The 20,558-nt window shown below is 41.5% G+C and overlaps 1 protein-coding gene across 1 annotated transcript; it reads left to right on the top strand.

Annotated features, from left to right (window-relative positions):
* Window positions 1-7,508: 7,508 nt before the first annotated feature.
* On the top strand, window positions 7,509-18,378 carry cstf1 (cleavage stimulation factor, 3' pre-RNA, subunit 1). The gene is made up of 7 exons (XM_080425104.1): window positions 7,509-7,565; window positions 8,921-9,124; window positions 11,418-11,695; window positions 12,268-12,465; window positions 13,488-13,660; window positions 14,629-14,846; window positions 15,992-18,378. Exons 2-7 carry the CDS (start codon window positions 8,956-8,958, stop codon window positions 16,249-16,251), a joined length of 1,296 nt encoding a protein of 431 aa, XP_080281230.1. The 5' UTR covers window positions 7,509-7,565; window positions 8,921-8,955; the 3' UTR covers window positions 16,252-18,378.
* Window positions 18,379-20,558: the final 2,180 nt, after the last annotated feature.

Here is a 20,558-nt window from a genome sequence, read left to right as displayed (position 1 = left end):
GATTTTGTGTTGCCAAAAACAATAACACATTTTACAAGCAAAAACAGCAGCACAAGATTTTCGTTTTTTGGTTATTCACTTTTATACACATTTCTGGCTTGTGAAAAAATACTGCAGGATTTTGTGCGGAGAAATTTTAACCCAAAGTCCACAAGGGTATTGTCTATGCAAAAATGCATTGAAAAAGTAGATCCAAGTCGTGGGAACGAAATTCATTTTCTAGGCACTTTTTGGTGGGTCACCACACGGCCTACAGGAAGGCTTTTCAGAATTGATTTAAAGTGGTGGTTCCCAACCTTTTCTGCATCAGGGACCACTTGAAAATGTCAAAACAGGTGGCCCACCCATCTGACCACTTAGCACGGCAGCTGGTCCGCGTGCAATTTCAGAGCATGTTTATTTGAATGATCAATCAATTGATTGTGTTCCGGCTTGGAATCAATGGAACCAACACAGTATTTCTATTTATCGGTATCACAATGAAAACTCATTTTTCAAGGTTTTAAATGAAAAAATGATCAAATGTGAGCCTTAAACGTTAATAAAATAATCTTAGAGTTAATTCACTGGAAGCCATGTGAAGAGCAGTCAGGACTCTGATTGTGGTCACACTTCCTGCTGTTAGTCAGAAGCCTGACGTCCATCATGAACGCATCATTATTATGATGTACATGTGATTTGTAATGATGTTATTATTAGCCTACATCCCTCACACCTCTATGTCCACACATATTTACAGTGTTTATGTCTATATGAGCGGTAGAGAAATTTGACCAGTCTAGTAACTTGCTATCTGAAGTTTTATCCATTTGTAACTCTTGAGTTCAATTAAAACACTAATACAGTAGCTCCATAGCTGAATGGGTAGAGAGGCCGTCGGGGGACCAGAAGGTCGCTGGTTCGCCCCCGGTCCCGGTCTATCTGCCGAAATGTCCCTGAGCAAGACACTGAACCCCTAAATAGTTAGAATGGATAAATGTATTAATGTCACCCACTGCTCCTAATAGTTAGGATGGGTAAATGTATTGATATCAGCCACTGCTCCTATTAGATGAGTAAATGCAATAAAATACAGTGACAAAAAAATACCCCAAAGCAGTGTGGGGACTAAATTAATTATAATTAAGCTGGCAGATGCAACTCTGGATGGAATCTAGAGGATACAGCTTGTACCAGGTAGGGCGTGAGTGTTCTGTCATTATGCACTTAATGAGTAATCAAGTCATCCTAATTTCACAAGTGTTTTCAATAGAAATGTTCTATTAACCACTAATGTGTGCAGTGGCGTCAGAGCTGGTGTTTGTATGAAGTGCATGAGAGCGCACACAATCCACCATGCAATTAATTCCTGACATTTGCGCATTAGAAAAACAAATTGTCACTGTTATCTGGAAACCTCTCATGTCCAAATCCCTTGCTATGGAAAAAATAATAATACCTGTGTTTCGATGGAAACAATGCTATTATTTAGTCACACAAGCTCTTGTTAATACTTTTCACTAGGTCAATACATTGAGAAAACCCAAAGAACTACTTTCACTTGCACCGTCAAAATCTGTGGAAATAGCAGATCTACAAACTTACAACGCATCGCATCGTGACGCGTTGTGAGCTTGTCGATTGGCTGTTTCGGCTACTTATGTGCGACACTCTTGTGCAACAAAGTATAGGGCATTAAATTAGAAAACAAAAAAGTTGAAATATGGAGATACGAGGTTTCCGCCTGACAGGGCTGACGGGGACGAAATCATTGCCCAATCGTTTCACTAATAGATATAGACTCTCGCTGGTCTCCACGGCAACTGTTGCCGAGGCCTCGGAGAACAGGATGCTGCGTTGACATGGTAACGAGACACCTCCCACCCACGGTACAGTAACCGTACAGCACTGGTTGTCAACATGGGGTCTGGGGACCCACTAGGGGTCCAAATGGACCCTTACGGGTCTGTAACAGAGGGTGTAACAAATGGACCCGTGAGGGTCCATTTGGTTCCATTTGTTGCACCCTCTGAGTTGGGTACATAAGCACTGAGGATTTTTACACCAGCATTCGCAGGCAGTTACGGGACAGATACAGAGTAAGAGAAGTACTATAAGATGCAGCAGGGTAATAACGTCACAAAAAAACACTATCAATGATGAACAATGGCACAGTATACCAGTTCTCAAGCTATTTCGTGTCAAGGACCCCCCAAATTGATATGTATTTGGCCGCGGACCCCCATCTGACAAGGTTTTATTCCAGGGACCCCCAGAAGAGATGAAAAGATGACTTGCATAAAAGAATCCATCTGAAATGCATCATCAACTTTTAAATTAACCTACTAATTTAAATCTTGCCGGTTTGTCTTGTATGCTTCATAGTTTACTGATAAAACCCATTGCATTATGTCAAATATGGGCTCCAAGCAGACTGTTTCGCATGAATAAACATTTGATATTTACCATTTGAGTACAAGTACATATACAGTTACCTGCAGATATGGACTCAAGTTGTAAATATTAATTGACTATATTTGGAATCAAGTAAAAAAAAAAAAAGCAGATATACAAGCTTGTATATCTGCTATTTTTGAATAGACAAAGTATAAAGCGTGGATGAAGTGGCTAAAATGATTGTGATGCTGTATTAACCATTTTGCTGGGGACCCCCAGGAACCCCCCCAAGGACCCCTGGGGGTTCCCGGAACCAACTTTGAGAACCACTGCCCTATACAATAGCGTGCACTATACGCAGGACAAAACATACGAGGATACACACAACGATGGTGTCGTTACAGTATCCCGCCTAATGCTTATACAAATATGTAAGCAACCAGTATACAAATATATATAGTATATATAGTGCAGGCTATATACAATAGCCTGCACTATGCAGAACAAAAAATACACACAGTCACAGTGCCATTATCCCGCCCTATACTGTATTACTAGCCTCACAGGATTTGTGTTCCTACATCTTTTCAAGATTATTTGAAAATAGCAGATCTACAAGCTCATGGTCGCGATGTGACCCGTTGTGAGCTTGTAGATCTGCTATTTTCAAATAGCCAATGCAGCCAGATCTGCAAGCTTAACCGAATGACTGTTAAAGCAGTTTGTTTAAATTACTTTATCAAATGTTATATTTTCACAGGTATTATTTATTAGTGTAGATATACATTTAGGAGTGGATCATGGGTCCAGATGCCTGTCAGACAGTCAGACAATGCTGCTCCGCAGGTCTAGAATGGAATAAACGGGTGCAGCCAAAGTCAACAACTGGTCTCGACCAGACATGAGATCTCAGCGTACAGTAGGATGAAGCCAACGTCAGGATATATTGATAAATGCCGAAAGTTGCGGTGATCTCGCCGTACGCCCATTATTTGGTCTGCACCGCGTTGATAAATGAGGGCCCAAGGTGTTGCGATTCAACGCGTTGTGAGCTTGTCGATCAGCTTTTTTCAAATAGCTAATCTGTTTATATTGGGTTAAAGTGGTTAAACTTATTTTGTTTTTGCTATATTAACACATTTTGCTGGGGACCCCCTGAATCCCCTTCAAGGACCCCACTTTGAGAACCACTGGACTAAATCACAGCAGGTATTTCTGACCCTGTTGGTCACAGCTTGTGATGTCAAGTAAAGAACAGGTTGCCTATTTGGGCTGTTTTTTTTTTTGTTTAAAAAAAAATAATAATTATCCCTCGATTTTGTAACCCTTTTTTCACCCGGTGCCAATTTGCTAAGTGATCCTGGGCACTACACTCCCCCCACCAGCCTAGGGAGGCCAGGGCCGAGCTCATGCCTCTTTCAATGCATGAGAGCCAACTGACCTTCTTGTCACCTGACAGGGGGGAGTTTCCCTGGTTGGACGTAGCGCGTGGAAGGAACACGTTATTCAAACCAGTTCCCTTCCCCTCCATCAGGCGCCCCGGCTGACCAGGGGGAGGCAGTATAGTGACCAGGATTACTACATGTTTTTGTGAGGGTATTAACTACCCTAGGAGACACGGGGAGAACATGCAAACTCCACACAGAGTATAGGCCCTTTCGCCAACCCCACCTAGGGTATGGGCGCTGATGACGCGGAGGAGAAGACACGCCCCCAGCGCCCACAGCGTCCTCGGCGGGAATCGAACCCAGGACCTTCTAGCTGTGAGGCGACAGCGCTACCGACTGTGCCCTGTGCCCCCTGGGCTGTTTTCTTGATAACAAAGTGATATCAAAAGTAATTGTGAAAGTCAATCAAAGAACAAGATTTTTGGGCAGGATATCCTCTTTTGTCAACAAAAGTCCACTAAAGACTCTATAGCTGGAGCCCTCATTCAATATCATTTTGATTATGCTTGCACCTCTTCTCCAACACTTCAATGTCACTAAAAACTAAACTTCAGAAACTCCCAAAACAAACTGATACAACCGCTACTCGGCCTAAAGCCCTTAAGCCCATGACCCACCTCATTCCAACAGACTTTGCTAGTTTGGGATGGCTCAGGGTAGAAGTCAGGGTTAGGCAAATATCAGGATTGATATTTCATCATCATCAGTGCCCACATAAAGTGAGTGACTCCCAGTCACAACACCAGAGGGAGCACGATCTGGTACCCCTCAAATTTTGCACAAACAGGAAAAAGTGTATTCTGCTACTCTCCCACCATAATATGGAATGGCATCTTCCATTAAAGGATGTGAAACACTGGCCTCTTTCAAAATTGGCCTGAAAAAGGATATGTCAGAAGATTACAAGTGGAGATAGATATTAAATCCTCTTGATATGAGGGAAAATACAATGTCACCCCGTTTTTTTCCTCTTCTGTAAACATAGCTATGTGTATTTTTGTATGACATGCATTAATCAATTAATATGTTATGCTCTGTTGATGAATTGAATACATAGAACCTCAATGTACTTTTTTGTGTTTTCCTTTTAGCCCAAGTGTTGTACTGTACCTCCGTGCTTTTGACTAATAAAGTAATCAATGGTCAATGTAAATCTTCATGCACTGTGAGATCACAGAAAGATCTCTTACTGTCACTCAGTGCTGCAATGTTCGGATACAGGAAGAGTGGGCACCGAAACTCTGTCGGCACCTCAGTGTTAAATTGGCTTTTTCTTTCCTCAATAAAAAATGATAATACATGAAAATGGTCTGAAATGTACCCTTCAACTTTTGTTTATTCCATAATGACTGGCTACAGGTTTTGTAAAGCATGTTCAAATCATGTAGGCTATTAGGCTATACATTTTACCATTTTCCAAATTCTGTATTCTTTTACATTTTGTAAAAAAAAATTGCCAGTTTAACATTGAGGTGCTCACACAGCACTCTTCTTGTCACTTAATGTTCACTCCACACTGGCAGTCAGACATGCTAATGTGTGTAAATGGGGGCCATTTCACTCAAAGAACCACAATGCTATCAAGCTTTTTTAATGTTTTATCCTTTGGACAACAGGATAAAACACAAATAAAATCTCAGGTGGGTTCCAGGGGGTCCCCAGCTAAATGTGTAGGCTACGTCTGACATTTTTTTTATTACATTTTTTTTATTTTCTTGGAAAGTATTGGAACATTTTAAGCACCAATTGGAACATTTTAAGCACCTGAGTCTTGGAACCTCTTGTAACAAGAGCTTAAATTGAATACCCTAGTATCTATTGGCCATTTTAGGAATCTATATAATAACCATGTATTACCTGTATGCAACTGTTTTAACTGATTGATGTTAACATGCAATTGTTTTAACTGTTTGTGTCAACTTTATAGTTTTTTCTTGTTGCTCTTATGTTATTTATATGTGTGTAATCTCGGCATCGTTGTAAATGAGGGTCTCCCTCAATTATCTCTCAGAGAATCTTAAATACTGTAAAGGTTGAATGAATGAAAAAATGAATTTTGAATAATTTTGAGGGGGCCGCTTGCAATATCCTCACGGTCCACCAGTTTGGTCCTGGTCCACAGTTTGGGAATCGCCGGCACAAGCAGTTTGTCATGATATAAGTGCAAACAATTCAAAAGCAACGTTCGAAAATAAGGAAGTGGTGAAGCATGTGATAATAGGCCTAATAGATTTCATGTGTAACACTGTATGTAACCTTAGGTCCTCTCGATTTGTAATGTTATGTCAATGACTCCATGCATGCCCCACTATCGCCATGGGGATGCCCTTATGCCTTTACCTTGATCCTCAGCACCTGAGCTGATCTAGAGCCCTTAGTAACATGTCTGTCTGTGATTTGATTTGATTTGATTTTCTTATACATAAAAGAAAATCCCATGCTACTTTTACCAGCGTTACAAATAAAAAAGTGTTCCTGTAGACCAGTGGTTTTCAAATGCTGTGCCAGGAGACAAACAAGTCCACATGGGATTTTGTGACAACCACACAATATTAATGCAATATACAACTAGCCTATACAAACAGTTGCAAATTAGCTTACTATTTACAATTTATTTAGTACTCATTTACAATTTATACACATTTGCCATTACAGAGGCACATTTTTTTTGTATTGTTTAATAAACAATAAACAATTCTATACTGAGGGGTTCTATACTCCCTGGGGTCCTTGGAGGGGAGGGGGGTCCCCAGAAAAACGAGGAACAGTTTACGGTTTGTTTGTTTTTTCCCACCATCTACCAGGTCACAACCAGTGTTAATTTTGACTGCAAATTCTGATTTAGTCTTAGTCTTTTACACACCATTAGTTTTAGTCCTATTTTAGTCTTCTGAAATCGTTTAGTCTTATACTAAATATCAAAATCTTAGTCTTTTAGTCTTAGTCTTAGTCAACAAAATGAACACTGGTCACAACGCGTCACGTGTGTGTATGTGTTGTGAGCTTGTAGATCTGCAATTTTCAAAAACAATTTTGACCAATAAACTTGACAAATAAATACATAAAATAAAACAAATAAAAATACATTTTGGGAGCTTTAAACCAGTGTGCACCTTCTCCTTGATTCTTGCCTTGATGTCCAGCACCTGGCCTAAATACAAACAAGATGTGCACACTAAATACAATCTCCTCTGTGAGTGTGAGTGGGTCCTTGAAGATGAAAAGATTTTGGGGGGGTCCCCGGAGGGGAGGTCCTCAGAGGACAGTGAAGTGACTATTTAAGGACTTTTAAGGCCTTTTTAATACAAAAAAAAAAGATCTTCAAGATCTACAAGCTCACAACGCCTCGCAACGCGAGGCGTTGTGAGCTTGTAGATTGGCTATTTTCACAATATTTATCCGTGGGAACTGAGTCAAACTAAATGTAATACCTCAACTCCTACAATTCCAAGTGCTTGTCAGGGTAGGGGAACCCCAATTCAATTATGATTATTTTGGGGGGCCCCAGTTTAAATATGATTATTTTGGGGGGTCCCCAGTTCAAAAATGATTATTTTGGGGGGTCCTTACATGAAAAAGGTTGAGAACCACTGCTCTACAGGTCTAAACAATAAGCAGTACCTAACACCAACAGTGGGAGGCAGCAATACGCCAACGAGCGTCCAGTCTGCCCTATACAGAAGACGAAGAAGAACTCAAAGCACACATTGGGGAAGAAGTGGCCGCTTGCAGAGCAGAGGGGTTTGTAGCTCTAATGTTGTCAAATAAACTATGTTTTCATGCTTATACTTTACTTTAAAGGATAAATATGAATGTCGCCGCCCGTCAGGAGGAAGCACATTCATCATAATGCAGTTGCTGTTGCACCTGGGGCTCCAGCAGCAAGGCAGCTATGTTAGCTGGATGCTAATTGCTAGCAGCTAATGTCCATTCATTGTTTATGATGTACTTTCAGAGTTACTAAAGGTGTTTTTATCTGATTGTATGTGATAGTATTTCATGTACAGGTATCTATGCTACTTTGTGGCAATGTGAAACACGTAGTTGTGTTGTAACTAAACTAATTCAACTACAGTAAACATGTAACCTAGTGCTCTGCAGTGGGTTGACCTGAATTGTTGGCATCCTTATTGATCAAATACATAAAACACTAAAGCCTTTATGGTCCTTCCTTGTAGGGACCACCATGGAAATGCAGACATGCATAAGGTATTGCCATATTCTGCATTAGTTACAGGTAACTTAGATCAGGCTATCTGCATCTAAGTTGCAATACAAGAATCCATTGACAGCCTATTCATGAATAGGAGAAGTCCACATCTGATTGTGTTAAACAGCGATAAACGGACAGCTTGTGTTATCCTCTTTGTCCCTGTCAAGAAAGACTTTGTTTCATGAATGGCCTGTCAATGGAGGGCATTGCAACTTAGATGCAGATAGCATCTAAGTTTCTTAGCGAAGTGGTTCTCAATCTTTTCAGGCCGTGACCCTCAAAAATAATATTTGAACTTGGGACCCCCCACCCTGACAAGCACTTGGAATGTAGGAGTTGAGGGGGGACCCACAGGTTGAGAACCACTGGCTTAGTGCATGAGGAGGATGTGTTCATGCATTGCTCTACTACTTAGTGTCCTGAACATCCATGGGCCTTCTCTGTGTGAGAGTTGTACAAATGTAACCAAATGGACCTGTTAACGGGTCCATTTGGTTACTTAATTTGCACTATAGTTACAAATGGATAAACACTGACTGAGTGCATCTAACTGCACCACAGCTCAGCTGTTAATCCTCGTGTAAATGGTAAATAAATGGTAAATGATGCATTTATATAGCGCTTTTATCCAAAGCGCTTTACATTCACACACACAAATTAATACACTGATGGCGGAGGAAACCATGCAAGGCACCAACCTGCTCATCGGGAGCAATTAGGGGTTCAGCGTCTTGCTCAAGAGGGCACTTCGACACTAACTGTGGGGGAGCGCCTCAGCCCGGGATCGAACTGGGAACCTTGCGGTTTACAGTTCACTTTACCCGGCCACTCTACTCCTGAGCCACTGCCGCCCCGTGTGATTGTTGTTGTTGTTGTGTTCCAGTTGTCAGTGGTTAGCGACAGAGCCACAGAAGCGGGATGTACCGCCCCAAGCCCACACTGAGGGACCGGCAGCACCTGTACAAGCTGATCATCAGCCAGCTGCTGTACGATGGATACACCAACATCGCCAACAGCCTCATCAACGAGGTCAAACCGCCCAGCGTCGTGTCGCCGTCCGAACAGCTCATGCAACTGGCTAAGACCGGTATGGATCTGCCTTCATCTCCCTGCACTGTTTTATGCTGTGTTCACCAGGCCTTTCACAATTATTACATAATCGCCTAATTGCAATTATTTGTCATGATTCATTATTTTGCATAATCGTCATAATCGCTTTATATGTTGAAAAAAGCTATTAAATTTTCAAACATTTTCCAAAAATAGCAGATCTACAAGCTTACAACGCGTTCATGGCGCGTTGTAAGCTTGTAGATCAGCTATTTTTACATTTGTTTGAAAGTATAAAATAATTAAATGGGGGTAGGGTCAGTAATTTATTTGTATATTTATTTGTCATATCTGACCTGTGCAATTTTTGATTACGACGCCTAAAAGACAATTTTATTCCAATGTTCAATGCCAAAAACACAATTAAATTGTTAATCGCAATCGTTTGTAGGGCTGTCACGATTACACATTTAAGTTGGCTATTAATTGTCACTTAAATAATTGCGATTAACAATTTAATCGTGAGTTTGGCATTGTTGAACATTGGAACATATTAATACAAAATTCTGTTTGCCTTTTAGGTAAGAAAATTATTATTAATAAAAAAAAAAATGACATATTGATATAAAAATAGCAGAACTCGCTGATCTTCAAGCTTACAATGCATCATGAAGTGACAGGTTGTAAACTTGTAGATCAGCTATTTCTGCTTTTTTTAATATTTGAAAATGTTTGAACATATTTCAACATGGAAACAATTATGATGATTATGCAAAAATAATTGCGACTATCTCAAATAATTGCGATTAGACGATTACATGTAATAATTGTGACTGGCGTAATTGTTTGTATGACAATTAATCGTCAAATTAAATCGTGACAGCCCTAGAGTTCACACGCTGGCAGCTGCAAAAGACACAGAGCTACAAGGCGACACAGCGTATCTGTAGCAGAGTCGCTGTTGATCAACACGCTCGTTTGTGAAAAAATATATAAAGAAAAATCTAAAGCTTTGGGTTCAAAAGAACATGGAACTGGCTGACGGAAATAATTAGTTTTCCCCCATTACAAGTTGAGTGTGTCTGTGGGTTTTATAAACATCGAACAAATGAAAAGTATTAAAGGAGAATTCCGGACAAATTAAGTGTTATCTTTCATGTCTCGTTACTCACCTAGCGACGTGAAAAGTGGCGTTCTTTTTTTCCATATATTCCCCTGTCGTCATTTTTTAAACCCCCTCCGTTGTCATAATGGGAGCGCGTGGGTAAGGGAAATTCGTCTATTATAACCGACGCGAAGTTGTTTTTTTCTCTACTAGTATTCATAGTAGAGTCTCATGATAGTCAAACATGAGAGTAGCTAGCCTGAGAGGCTAGCGCTACTGCCGAACGATTTAACACTGGATGCTTGTTTCTTTCCAGAACCTGGCAACTCGTGTTGCCAGAATCTGGAAACAAGCAACCAGTGTTAAATCGTTCGCCATTGACGGCAGCCTCGCAGATAGTTTCAACGCATGTTTGACTATCATGAGACTCTACTATGAATACTAGTAGAGAAAAAAACAACTTTGCGTCGGTTATAATAGACGAATTTCCCTTACCCACGCGCTCCCATTATGACAACGGAGGGGGTTTAAAAAATGACGACAGGGGAATATATGGAAAAAAAGAACGCCACTTTTCACGTCGCTAGGTGAGTAACGAGACATCAAAGATAACACTTAATTTGTCCGGAATTCTCCTTTAACACATTGGGTGCCAGAGGTTTATTAAAATATTATACGTTGAGTGCCTGCATTTCTTCCATCCACTTGCGTTATACGTTTCGTGCTGTAGAAGCCCCGACACGGAAGTGCATGTAAACAAAGCGTGCGTGCGAGACGGCGGAGGGTCCCGACTAACGACTGGAACAATAATATTTCCAACGCGATCCTCCATTGCAGCGTGATCGGCGATCGAAAACGGCTCGTTTCCACCACGTTAAAAAGAAATGGAGATATTAAGCTTTTAGTCAAGGAGATAACATTGAAAACGCCGACCGGAAGGATTTTTGACATGGAGCCACATCCAGCCTCTTCTTCTCAGAAACTCCTTGGGTGATGTCAAAGTTTCGTTTTAGCGCCCCACGTGGGCCACTCGTATAAAAATAGAATTGGGTCAAAAACGGTCCGGACCGTTTTCGGCACTTCTCGTTTGGATCCTCAAAAACGGTCCGGACCGTTTATGGCACTCGATGTGTTAACAAGATTTTGTAACCAATAACTATATTGGATCCATTGGAACACAGGCTACCGTGACTTTTAAGTGTCCCGTTGGAAAAATGTCTTCCAGGAATGGAAAACGACGACGCTGCGGTGCAGTACGCCATCGGTCGCTCTGACAACGTGGCCCCCGGCGTGGGAATCGACCTGGAGTTCGACGCCGACGTCCAGGCCCTGTCGCCGGAGGCGTCGGAGTACGAGACGTGCTACGTGACGTCACATAAAGGGCCGTGTCGCGTCGCCACCTACAGCCGCGACGGCCAGCTCATCGCCACCGGCTCCGCGGACGCCTCAATCAAGATTCTGGACACGGAGCGCATGCTGGCCAAGAGCGCCATGCCCATCGAGGTAGGACTTTATAGAGCTGTTCCTCTTTATCGGTGAAGACAATATTAGATACATGAAAAAAACATTATTTTTTGTATATATTAATATCATATTGTCATTAAAATCGTAGTGTTTAACAGTTTTACCAATCATTTAGGGGCCAACTTGCAATATTCTCATGGCCCACCAATTGGCTAATAGCAGATCTACAAGCTCACAGCCTGTCACTTAGTGCAGCGCTATGAGCTTGTAGATCTGCTATTTTAGAAAAATCTTGAAAACAAATCTTTGATATATATATATATATATATATATATATATATATATATATATATATATATATATATATATATATAATCTTTTTTTAATTAAAAAAATCTTTAAAAAATCCTGGAGCAAAATATTTTAAGATGGGTTCGGCAATACATATAATTTTGGGGGTCCTTGACATGAAAAAAATTAAGCACCACTAATATAGCAACATAGGTTTTTCAGACAACTGTAAGGATTTAGAAGACATTTGTAGAATCTGCCTCAGGTCTTAATGGGTTAAATCAAAGCAGTGATGTGTTTGTGCTGTGTTTCTCCGTTAGGTGATGATGAACGAGACGGCTCAGCAGAACATGGAGAACCACCCGGTGATCCGCACGCTGTACGACCACGTGGACGAGGTCACCTGCCTGGCCTTCCACCCCACCGAACAGATCCTGGCCTCTGGCTCACGGGACTACACCCTCAAGCTGTTTGACTACTCCAAACCCTCTGCCAAGAGAGCCTTTAAACACGTACAGGTCAGCTGGAACACATTAATCCAACTCCCCTATTCTGGGGGTGACAACGCCGCCAAAAATATCCGTCTACAAGCTCTAGACCAGGGGTCTTCAATGTTTTTCAGGCCTAGGACCCCTTAGCTGAGAGAGATGAAGCAGGGACCCCCATTACATATTGTATAGAATTGTGTTGCAGTTTAAACTTTTTCATAGATTTCTTAGATGGCTTCATAGACTTAAGCACTGTCATCAGTGTATGTTGGATTCACATTCATGTGTATTTTCAGACCTTTAACCACTTAAACCGTCAATATTTAGTAAACTTGACCTTCCACTCTGTACTTAGTCTGCTTTTTTCCCTCTACACTAAACCGATCTAAAATAGCTGATCTACAAGCTCATATCGCCTCGCAGCGTGAGGCGTTGTGAGCTTGTAGATCTGCTATTTTTGGCCAACGTTCTCCTCAGAATATGGATGCTAGGGTTCAAGTGGTTAAATATATCCTATCACACAAAGATTTGGCGGCCCCCCTGTAGTGACTCTGAGGACCTCCTAGGGGTCCCGGACCCCCTATTGAAGACCCCTGCTCTAGACTTTACTGATTTGGCGTAAGAAGAATATTCACGTTTGGTCTCCTATCTGAATGACTGTTCTGAATGAACTGTTCTGTCTGTCTTCCTCTATTCCAGTGGTTCTCAGCCTTTACTGGATCACTTGAAAATGTCGAAAGCGTTGGCGACCCACCCATCGTGTTAAGTGGTCAGATGGGTGGGCTGCATCCATTTTCCGATTTAGTTTAATTTGGTGATCATAGATCAATCGATCGTATTCCGGCTTGGATCCATGGATCAATGGATCAATCTTAAGTGTTTTGCCAATTATTTGGGGGCCCACTTGCAATATCCTCACGGTCCACCAGTGGGTCCCGGCCTACAGGTTTAGAACCAGTGGTCTAACCCCGTCCTCATGCATTTGCATGAGTGCTTCCAGGAAGATAAGTCTAACTCGGTCCTTATTCATTAACATTTATCATTGATTCCAGGAAGCAGAGATGCTGCGCGCCATCTCCTTCCACCCGTCGGGGGACTTCCTGCTGGTGGGCACCCAGCACCCCACGCTGCGTCTGTACGACGTCAACACCTTCCAGTGCTTCGTGTCCTGCAACCCCCTGGACCAGCACACCGACACCATCAGCGGAGTGGGATACAACCCCAGGTTATTTTGCCCCATTTGTCATACTTTGTTGTACGACGGCATTGCGCTGCGAAAATAGCCGATCTAGCTGCTCACAGCCACGTTGCAGATGCGACACGTTTTGTGATCTTGAAGATGGACTATTTTCAACATGCGAGCGTAAATTAGGCTTTATTGCTCATTTTTATTTAGTTTTGACTTTTTGTTTATCAATTTCAGTTTAGTGTTAATTCCTTTTTAAAGCAGGTTTGCTAGTTATTTTTTATTTTGAGAAAATGCTTAGCTTTAGTTAAGGTTTGACTAGTTTCAGTATAAATTTTTGTTTTGTATCATAATATTTGGTAATATTTCTCAGGGGTGAGATTGAAAAAGGTCAGGAAAAAATATATAGAATGTATTCATAGTTAACTCTCTGTGCCAATGAAATAAATAAATATGTTCATACTGTGCCAGCATTTTTTTTTTTTTTTTTTCTAAGTAAAAAAAAAAGTGCTTAGGAAGCGAGATACAGCCTTTTTCAGTTTTAAGTTAAACAAGGAGTGGATGGAGCTGCAAATCTTCAGATAATGATATCTTTGGTTCTGAACGTCTTTTTCAAAAAAATAAATAAAAATAATAATCTTTAACTTTTTTTTAAACTCGGGATAACTCGTTCTGGCACTGAGGGCATTCAGAAAAAACTCGGGATAACTCGTGGCTTGGCACTGAGAGAGTTAAAGGATCTACACCATGAATAAAAAATAAATAAAAATTAATATCATATTGTTTATGTCCCTCAAACGTTTTTCAAAAGGTTTGAGCCTAAATCAACCAAAATACTAGGTTTATGTATGGAATAAATTGACAAAGACTAAATCCAAGGACATAAATTACACGTTTAGTTAGTTTCGTAACGCAATACAGTTTCATTTAGTTATTGTTTTTTCGTAAAGCATAATTTTTATTTTTATTTAGGTTTACTAAAATGTATTTTTTCGCTACAACCACAGTGCCAACAGCTACGTGACGTGCAGCAAGGACGGCAGCATCAAACTGTGGGACGGCGTGTCCAACCGCTGCGTCACCACCTTCGACAAGGCCCACGACGGGGCGGAGGTCTGCTCCGCCATCTTCTCCAAGAACTCCAAATACATCCTGTCCAGCGGCAAGGACTCCGTGGTCAAGCTATGGGAGATCTCCACCGGCCGCACCCTGGTCAAGTACACTGGTGAGGAAGCATTTGTTCACACTAACCTGGTCAGGTACACCGGTGACGGTGAGGAATCATTTGTTCGCACTAACCTGGTCAAGTACACCAGTGAGGAAGCATTTGTTCACACTAACCTGGTCAAGTGCACCAATGAGGAATCATTTGTTCACACTAACCTGGTCAAGTACACCAGTGAGGAAGCATTTGTTCACACTAACCTGGTCAAGTGCACCAATGAGGAAGCATTTGTTCACACTAACCTGGTCAAGTACACCAGTGAGGAAGCATTTGTTCACACTAATCTGGTCAAGTACACCAGTGAGGGCTCCTCACTGGCAGGTGAGTTAGTAGGATACAACAGCAGTGCCAACACCAGGGTTGCAGCAAGGCATTTTCCTGGCCGGCCAACGTGACAGACAACATTTTATTAGTCCGGCTAGGTGTTAAATTTATCGGTCATAATTTAATACACGTGCGTGTTTACGTGAGTGTGCACCACCCAACTGATCAGCTGAGTAGCCAGCACGCTTTTTTCAAACACCGATGCACTGCACTCTGTGCTGTCCAAGTGTCCATAGTTTCGAAAAGCATAATTTATCTACTCGATCATGCAGGGGTGTCGCTTGCCAAAAAGAACATGAAGTAGTTGGGATGGATGAGTGATACATATATAAACAAGCTACACCGTCCGCATCATGTGCTGTAATATTACAGAGAATAAACAAACTGGTTGAATATGTTTCAGGGCAGTTATGCATCGACCTTGTTCAACTAAAGGTTGAAAGAGTAGTAGGTAGGCTTGTAACATAATAAGCTTTCTTATACTGTTAGTCACTTGCCTGGGTTCTTCCATCACTTTCCAAAACGTTCGCATTTCATGACATGCCCAAATGACGGACGCCAAGTTGAAACTGGTTCAGTGTCTTAACCCATTAAAACCGGGAAAGCATCTGTCATTTTAGATTTTAGCATTGCCTATTCAAAAATATCAGATGTACAAGCTCACAGCGTGTCACTTCATGCCACGCTGTGAGCTTGTACATTTTTGAAAAAATCTTGAATAATTTTAGATTACAAAAAAGTATGAGAACTAGTGATTTAGAGGGCATTTGTAGAATCGGCCTCAGGTCAATGACACGTGCATTGCCGCTTTGTGATTGTAGGCGCGGGTCTGAGCGGGCGCCAGATGCACCGCACGCAGGGCGTGTTCAACCACACAGAGGACTACGTGCTGCTGCCCGACGAGCGCACCATCTCGCTGTGCTGCTGGGACAGCCGCTCCGCCGAGAGGAAGAACCTGCTCAGCCTGGGACACAACAACATCGTCCGCTGCATCGTCCACTCGCCCACCAGCCCCGGCTTCATGACCTGCAGCGACGACTTCAGGGCCCGCTTCTGGTACCGACGCACCACCACCGACTGAGGGGGGGCCCCCCCCCCCAGGGGTGTACAAATGGAACCAAGTGGACCCTCACGGGTCCACTTGGTTCCATTTGTACACTCTCAGAGTTATGGTGGTCCTTGAAATTTAAAAAGTTTGAGAACCACCGGTATTGTAATTGTACAGCAGACATGAAGTCCATATACCGTACCAGCTCTGACAGTGTGATAAAATCGGTTCTGGAAGCGGTTCCAAATGTGATGGAACCAATTCCCTTTCCTCGATGTTGGATCCGGTTTCTCGGTTCCGGATCCCAACCATATCCCACCCACCACCACGGACCCCCACCCATCAAACCCCAGATAACCATCCGGGGACACCTGTCTACTACAACCGGGGGTTGTAGTATTAATCTGGGGGTCTACTACAACCGGGGGTTGTAGTATTAATCTGGGGGTCCCCCAGATTAATATGTATTTGGCTGCAGATCTGAAAGGATTTTGTGGCCTGGGATTCCCATACAAGATTTGAGTTGTTAAAATGTAAAAAAAAAGATATTCCCCCAATTCCAAGTTTCTTTGAAATTAGCAGATCTACAAGCTCACCACGTGTCGCTTCGATCTGCCTTTTTCAATTATCCCATGTGCATTATAAAGGGTTCAAGTGGTTAAACTGATTTTGCTGGGGAACCCCTGGGACCACCCCAAGGACCCCTGGGGGTCCCCGGACCCCACTTTGTGAACCAGTGTACTGCACCTACCATGTGTCACACACTTGCAACTGTCCATGAGCTCTAAAGCTGCAATCCGTGACATTTATTATGTCCAACCTGCTGTGATTTGAACCTGCCTACTACTGAGTGCAGACTGCCCTGACACTAGGGTCTAAAATGTCTCAATGAAAGAGTAGGGCGACCACTTCCATCCACTGCACAACATGTACTAGTTATATTAACATCCTCTAAATTGGTTAAAATAATCTTTTATTCATTCATTTAATTTAAAGGTAGGGCAAGTGATTTTCTTTGGTTCAGATAAGTGTTAAATAGCTATATTCTGATAGTACTCATTGCTATAGAGTGTTTGTTCAGTAACAGGAGTCTCCATGTCTCTCCACCTCTGTATTACACAGACAAAGCATTTTCAGGTCGGGATACCAATTTTATCCAATCAGCAATCAGGATAGAGAACTCAGTCAGGATACAGATTAACTCATTCAGTGCCAAACTTATTTCTGGCTTTATCACCCCTGTGCCAAGGCCAAAATTTGTAAAAAAAAAAAAATTGCTTAGGAGCTGAGATGCAGCCTTTTTCAGTAAGAAGTTAAACAAGAAGTGAATGGATCAGCAAATCTTAAAAACATTTTTTTTTATGTTTTAAAAAAATATATATATATATATTTTTTTTTTCATGACGTCGGCGATGTCATTGGCACTCTGGGCTTATGAAAAACGTGACGTCGGCGACGTCATTGTCACTGAATGACTTAAACGTGAAAAGTGAAATTGGAAGTGATGACACTAAGAAATGAGCAGACAAAATTGGAACTGGAACACTATAAAAATGAAGCTGATAAATGGGTACTCTCTCCTGATTGGCTGAGATTTTGTCACCTATCTGAAAATGTATTTTCTGTTTATTAAAGAGCTGGAGAGACAAACAAACACTTAACAAACACTCTATAGCAATGATTAATATCAGAATATAGTGCTTTAACCTTTTCACAAACAACTTTTTGTTTTAACCAAAAAATATCACTTACCCTTCCTTTAACTCTTGAGTGTACAAATGGCATTGAGGATTTTACTGTGTAATGTCAGCCTTTTGATATAACTCAACAACTTAACTTTTCGTTTGAATAATTTTGGCCTGTGAGTATGTGAACCACTGCTACATCAAAGACAGAGGGCGCCATTACTTCAAATATAGTTGTAGGGAGAGAATTTGTAGCCTCCCATTAATTGTTTTGATCACATCCACTTTGTTTAGTAAAAATAATGATAATTGTCTTATTCAGTCTGGTCTGTGAAGATGCCCATATATATTTGGAAAATCGACTTAAGAGCAGATGTGATTTGTTTTTTTTTCCACTTTTATATTCTGTTGATCAAATTTTTGTGTTCAGATTTGTATTAAACAGGTTTTAAAGAAAATCCCTGCTCTATTTTCATTCACATGGTCATTTCCTACTGTCTTAACTCATAACCAGACGTGTATTTCAGCAAAACGGATGCTTTAAAACCACAGTGGATGTTGCAAAGTGGACCAACTACCTGTGGTTATTGTTGGTCTGTTGTCACGCTCACTATTTGCTCATGTTGACCAAATAAAGCCAAAATAAATTAAGAAAGAAAGTTATTTTGCTGCGTGTCAGAAACACTTTCGGTTTCTCTTTTGGAACAAATGCGTCCCCATCAGTGTTAAGAGTAGGCCTATAGAGGGACAGAAACTGTGATTTTTTTTATGTAGGCATTGTCTTTTTTAATAAGACGGACAACATCCTGTGGGTTAATGATTAATCAACAGGTTTGAGAGCGGGGGACTTGATTGATTGAATACTTTATTAGCAGTTTGCAAAAAAAGAAGCACAAGAAAGAACAGTTCTAGGTCTACTTTTAAACCCAAGAAAGCCAATGGCTTGGAGTGGCAGGCGGTCCTACAAACCCACTCCCCGCTACGTTAAATATCGTCCCACTGCGCTCCGCCCACAAGCTCTGGTTCACCTATGTACAAATATAGCTAAACTTTCCCATAGTCAAGAGGACTCATCCTTTAGTTGATTACTCGATTACTTACCAAAGCTATATAATATATATCACTGCTGCTGGGAAGAAACCTGTATCTCCGTTTCATCTTATGTTTTTTTTTCTTCATAAATGAATGCCATATTTTATACTTCATCATATGACACTGACGTACAAAAATAGCAGATCACAATGCAGTGTGAGCTTATTTTTACTTTTTTAATGTTCGCCTATAGCTGAAGGACAAAATAGGGAAACTATTACTATACTATAACAAATGATAAACTCAAAAGCATTGTTAGACGAGGGTCTAACAACAAATGTATCAATGCATAAAGATGAATTGATCACACTGCTGGCCCAGGCCAGACGACTAGGGGTACGTGTATTTCAGCAAAACGGATGCTTTAAAACCACAGTGGATGTTGCAAAATGGACCAACTACCTGTGGTTATTGTTCACGTCAGAGCTTGTGAGCGGAGCTGAGCGGGGGGAAATGCTGCTACACGCTCCAGGGGGCTGTTGTCACGCTCACTATTTGCTCATGTTGACCCCCCCCCCCCGCGATCCGTCGCGCACCTGGACTTGAGCACCGGTCACTCAGACCCGTCCGCTCAGCAGTCAGATTTATTGATTGAATACTTTATTAGCAGTTTGAAAAAAAAAGCACAGGAAAGTACAGTTGCAAGCATTGCATGGCCAAGTACGAGGGTCTAACAACAAATGTATTGATGCAGAAAGATGAAATGATCACTCTGCTGGCCCAGGCGAGACGACTAGTGGTACAATTAAGTGACATTGGTCTCCCAGACTCCAGCCCTGGTCTCCCACACACCAGCCCAGGTCTCCCAGACACAGGCCCTGGTCTCCCACACACCAGCCCTGGTCTCCCAGACACCGGCCCGTCCATGTTGTCCCAACAACGGTAGAAGAAGTTGGAAGAATTCAAGCGTTCAAACACAGACCCCCCCCCAACTCCCCCAAACCTGCCCAATAGATCAGTGGTTCTCAGCCTTTTTTGAGCCGTGCTTCCAACAATCCTAAAGGACGACCCCATCTCACCTCCCCACAACTATACTATACTTATATAAGAAGGCATAATAACACACATCTATCAGTTCTGTAATTTTTTTATTAATATTGAACATAAATCTTAAAGACAGATTTATACTGTAGTTGCGCACTGGCGTCGCGCACCGAAAGTGACGTAGTCTGAGCTTGTACATCGGCTATTTTCAGTGCACGACACCATGCACAATGATGTGTATCAAGCCCTTAACAGTCAATTCATATCAATCTTTTTCCCCCTACGCTATTAGTTCAAAGATCGTCTTATGGACTCATTCATGAAATATTATTTACATATTTTTTGGATATTACATTTAACACAAGGTACAATACATTTTTGTAAAGATTTGAAAACATTTTCCCACAGACCGCCTGTAGTTATGCCATGGAGTACTTGAGAAACAGTGGAATAGATCAGCCTTGAAATGACTTGAGTAATTACATGTATGGGGGAAAAGGGGAAGTGGTTGAAGAAAAAAATAAAATAAAAGCAAATGAAATGTGTTGGTAAAGTTACCAGTGTATGAACTTCTGCTTT

This window comes from Gymnoscopelus braueri, assembly GCF_963280865.1.
Source record: "Gymnoscopelus braueri genome assembly, chromosome: 3".
Taxonomy (NCBI): domain Eukaryota; kingdom Metazoa; phylum Chordata; class Actinopteri; order Myctophiformes; family Myctophidae; genus Gymnoscopelus; species Gymnoscopelus braueri.
The sequence above is the reverse complement of the archived record's forward strand: the minus strand, read 5'-3'. Positions and strand labels throughout refer to the sequence as shown.

Bases quoted from the DNA above. Each gene is read 5' to 3' on its own strand.
- cstf1 (XM_080425104.1), top strand. From the start codon at position 8,956: ATGTACCGCCCCAAGCCCACACTGAGGGACCGGCAGCACCTGTACAAG. The intron at 12,466-13,487 runs GTCAGCTGGAAC...CATTGATTCCAG, and splicing joins GAGCCTTTAAACACGTACAG to GAAGCAGAGATGCTGCGCGC. The intron at 13,661-14,628 runs GTTATTTTGCCC...CTACAACCACAG, and splicing joins GGAGTGGGATACAACCCCAG to TGCCAACAGCTACGTGACGT.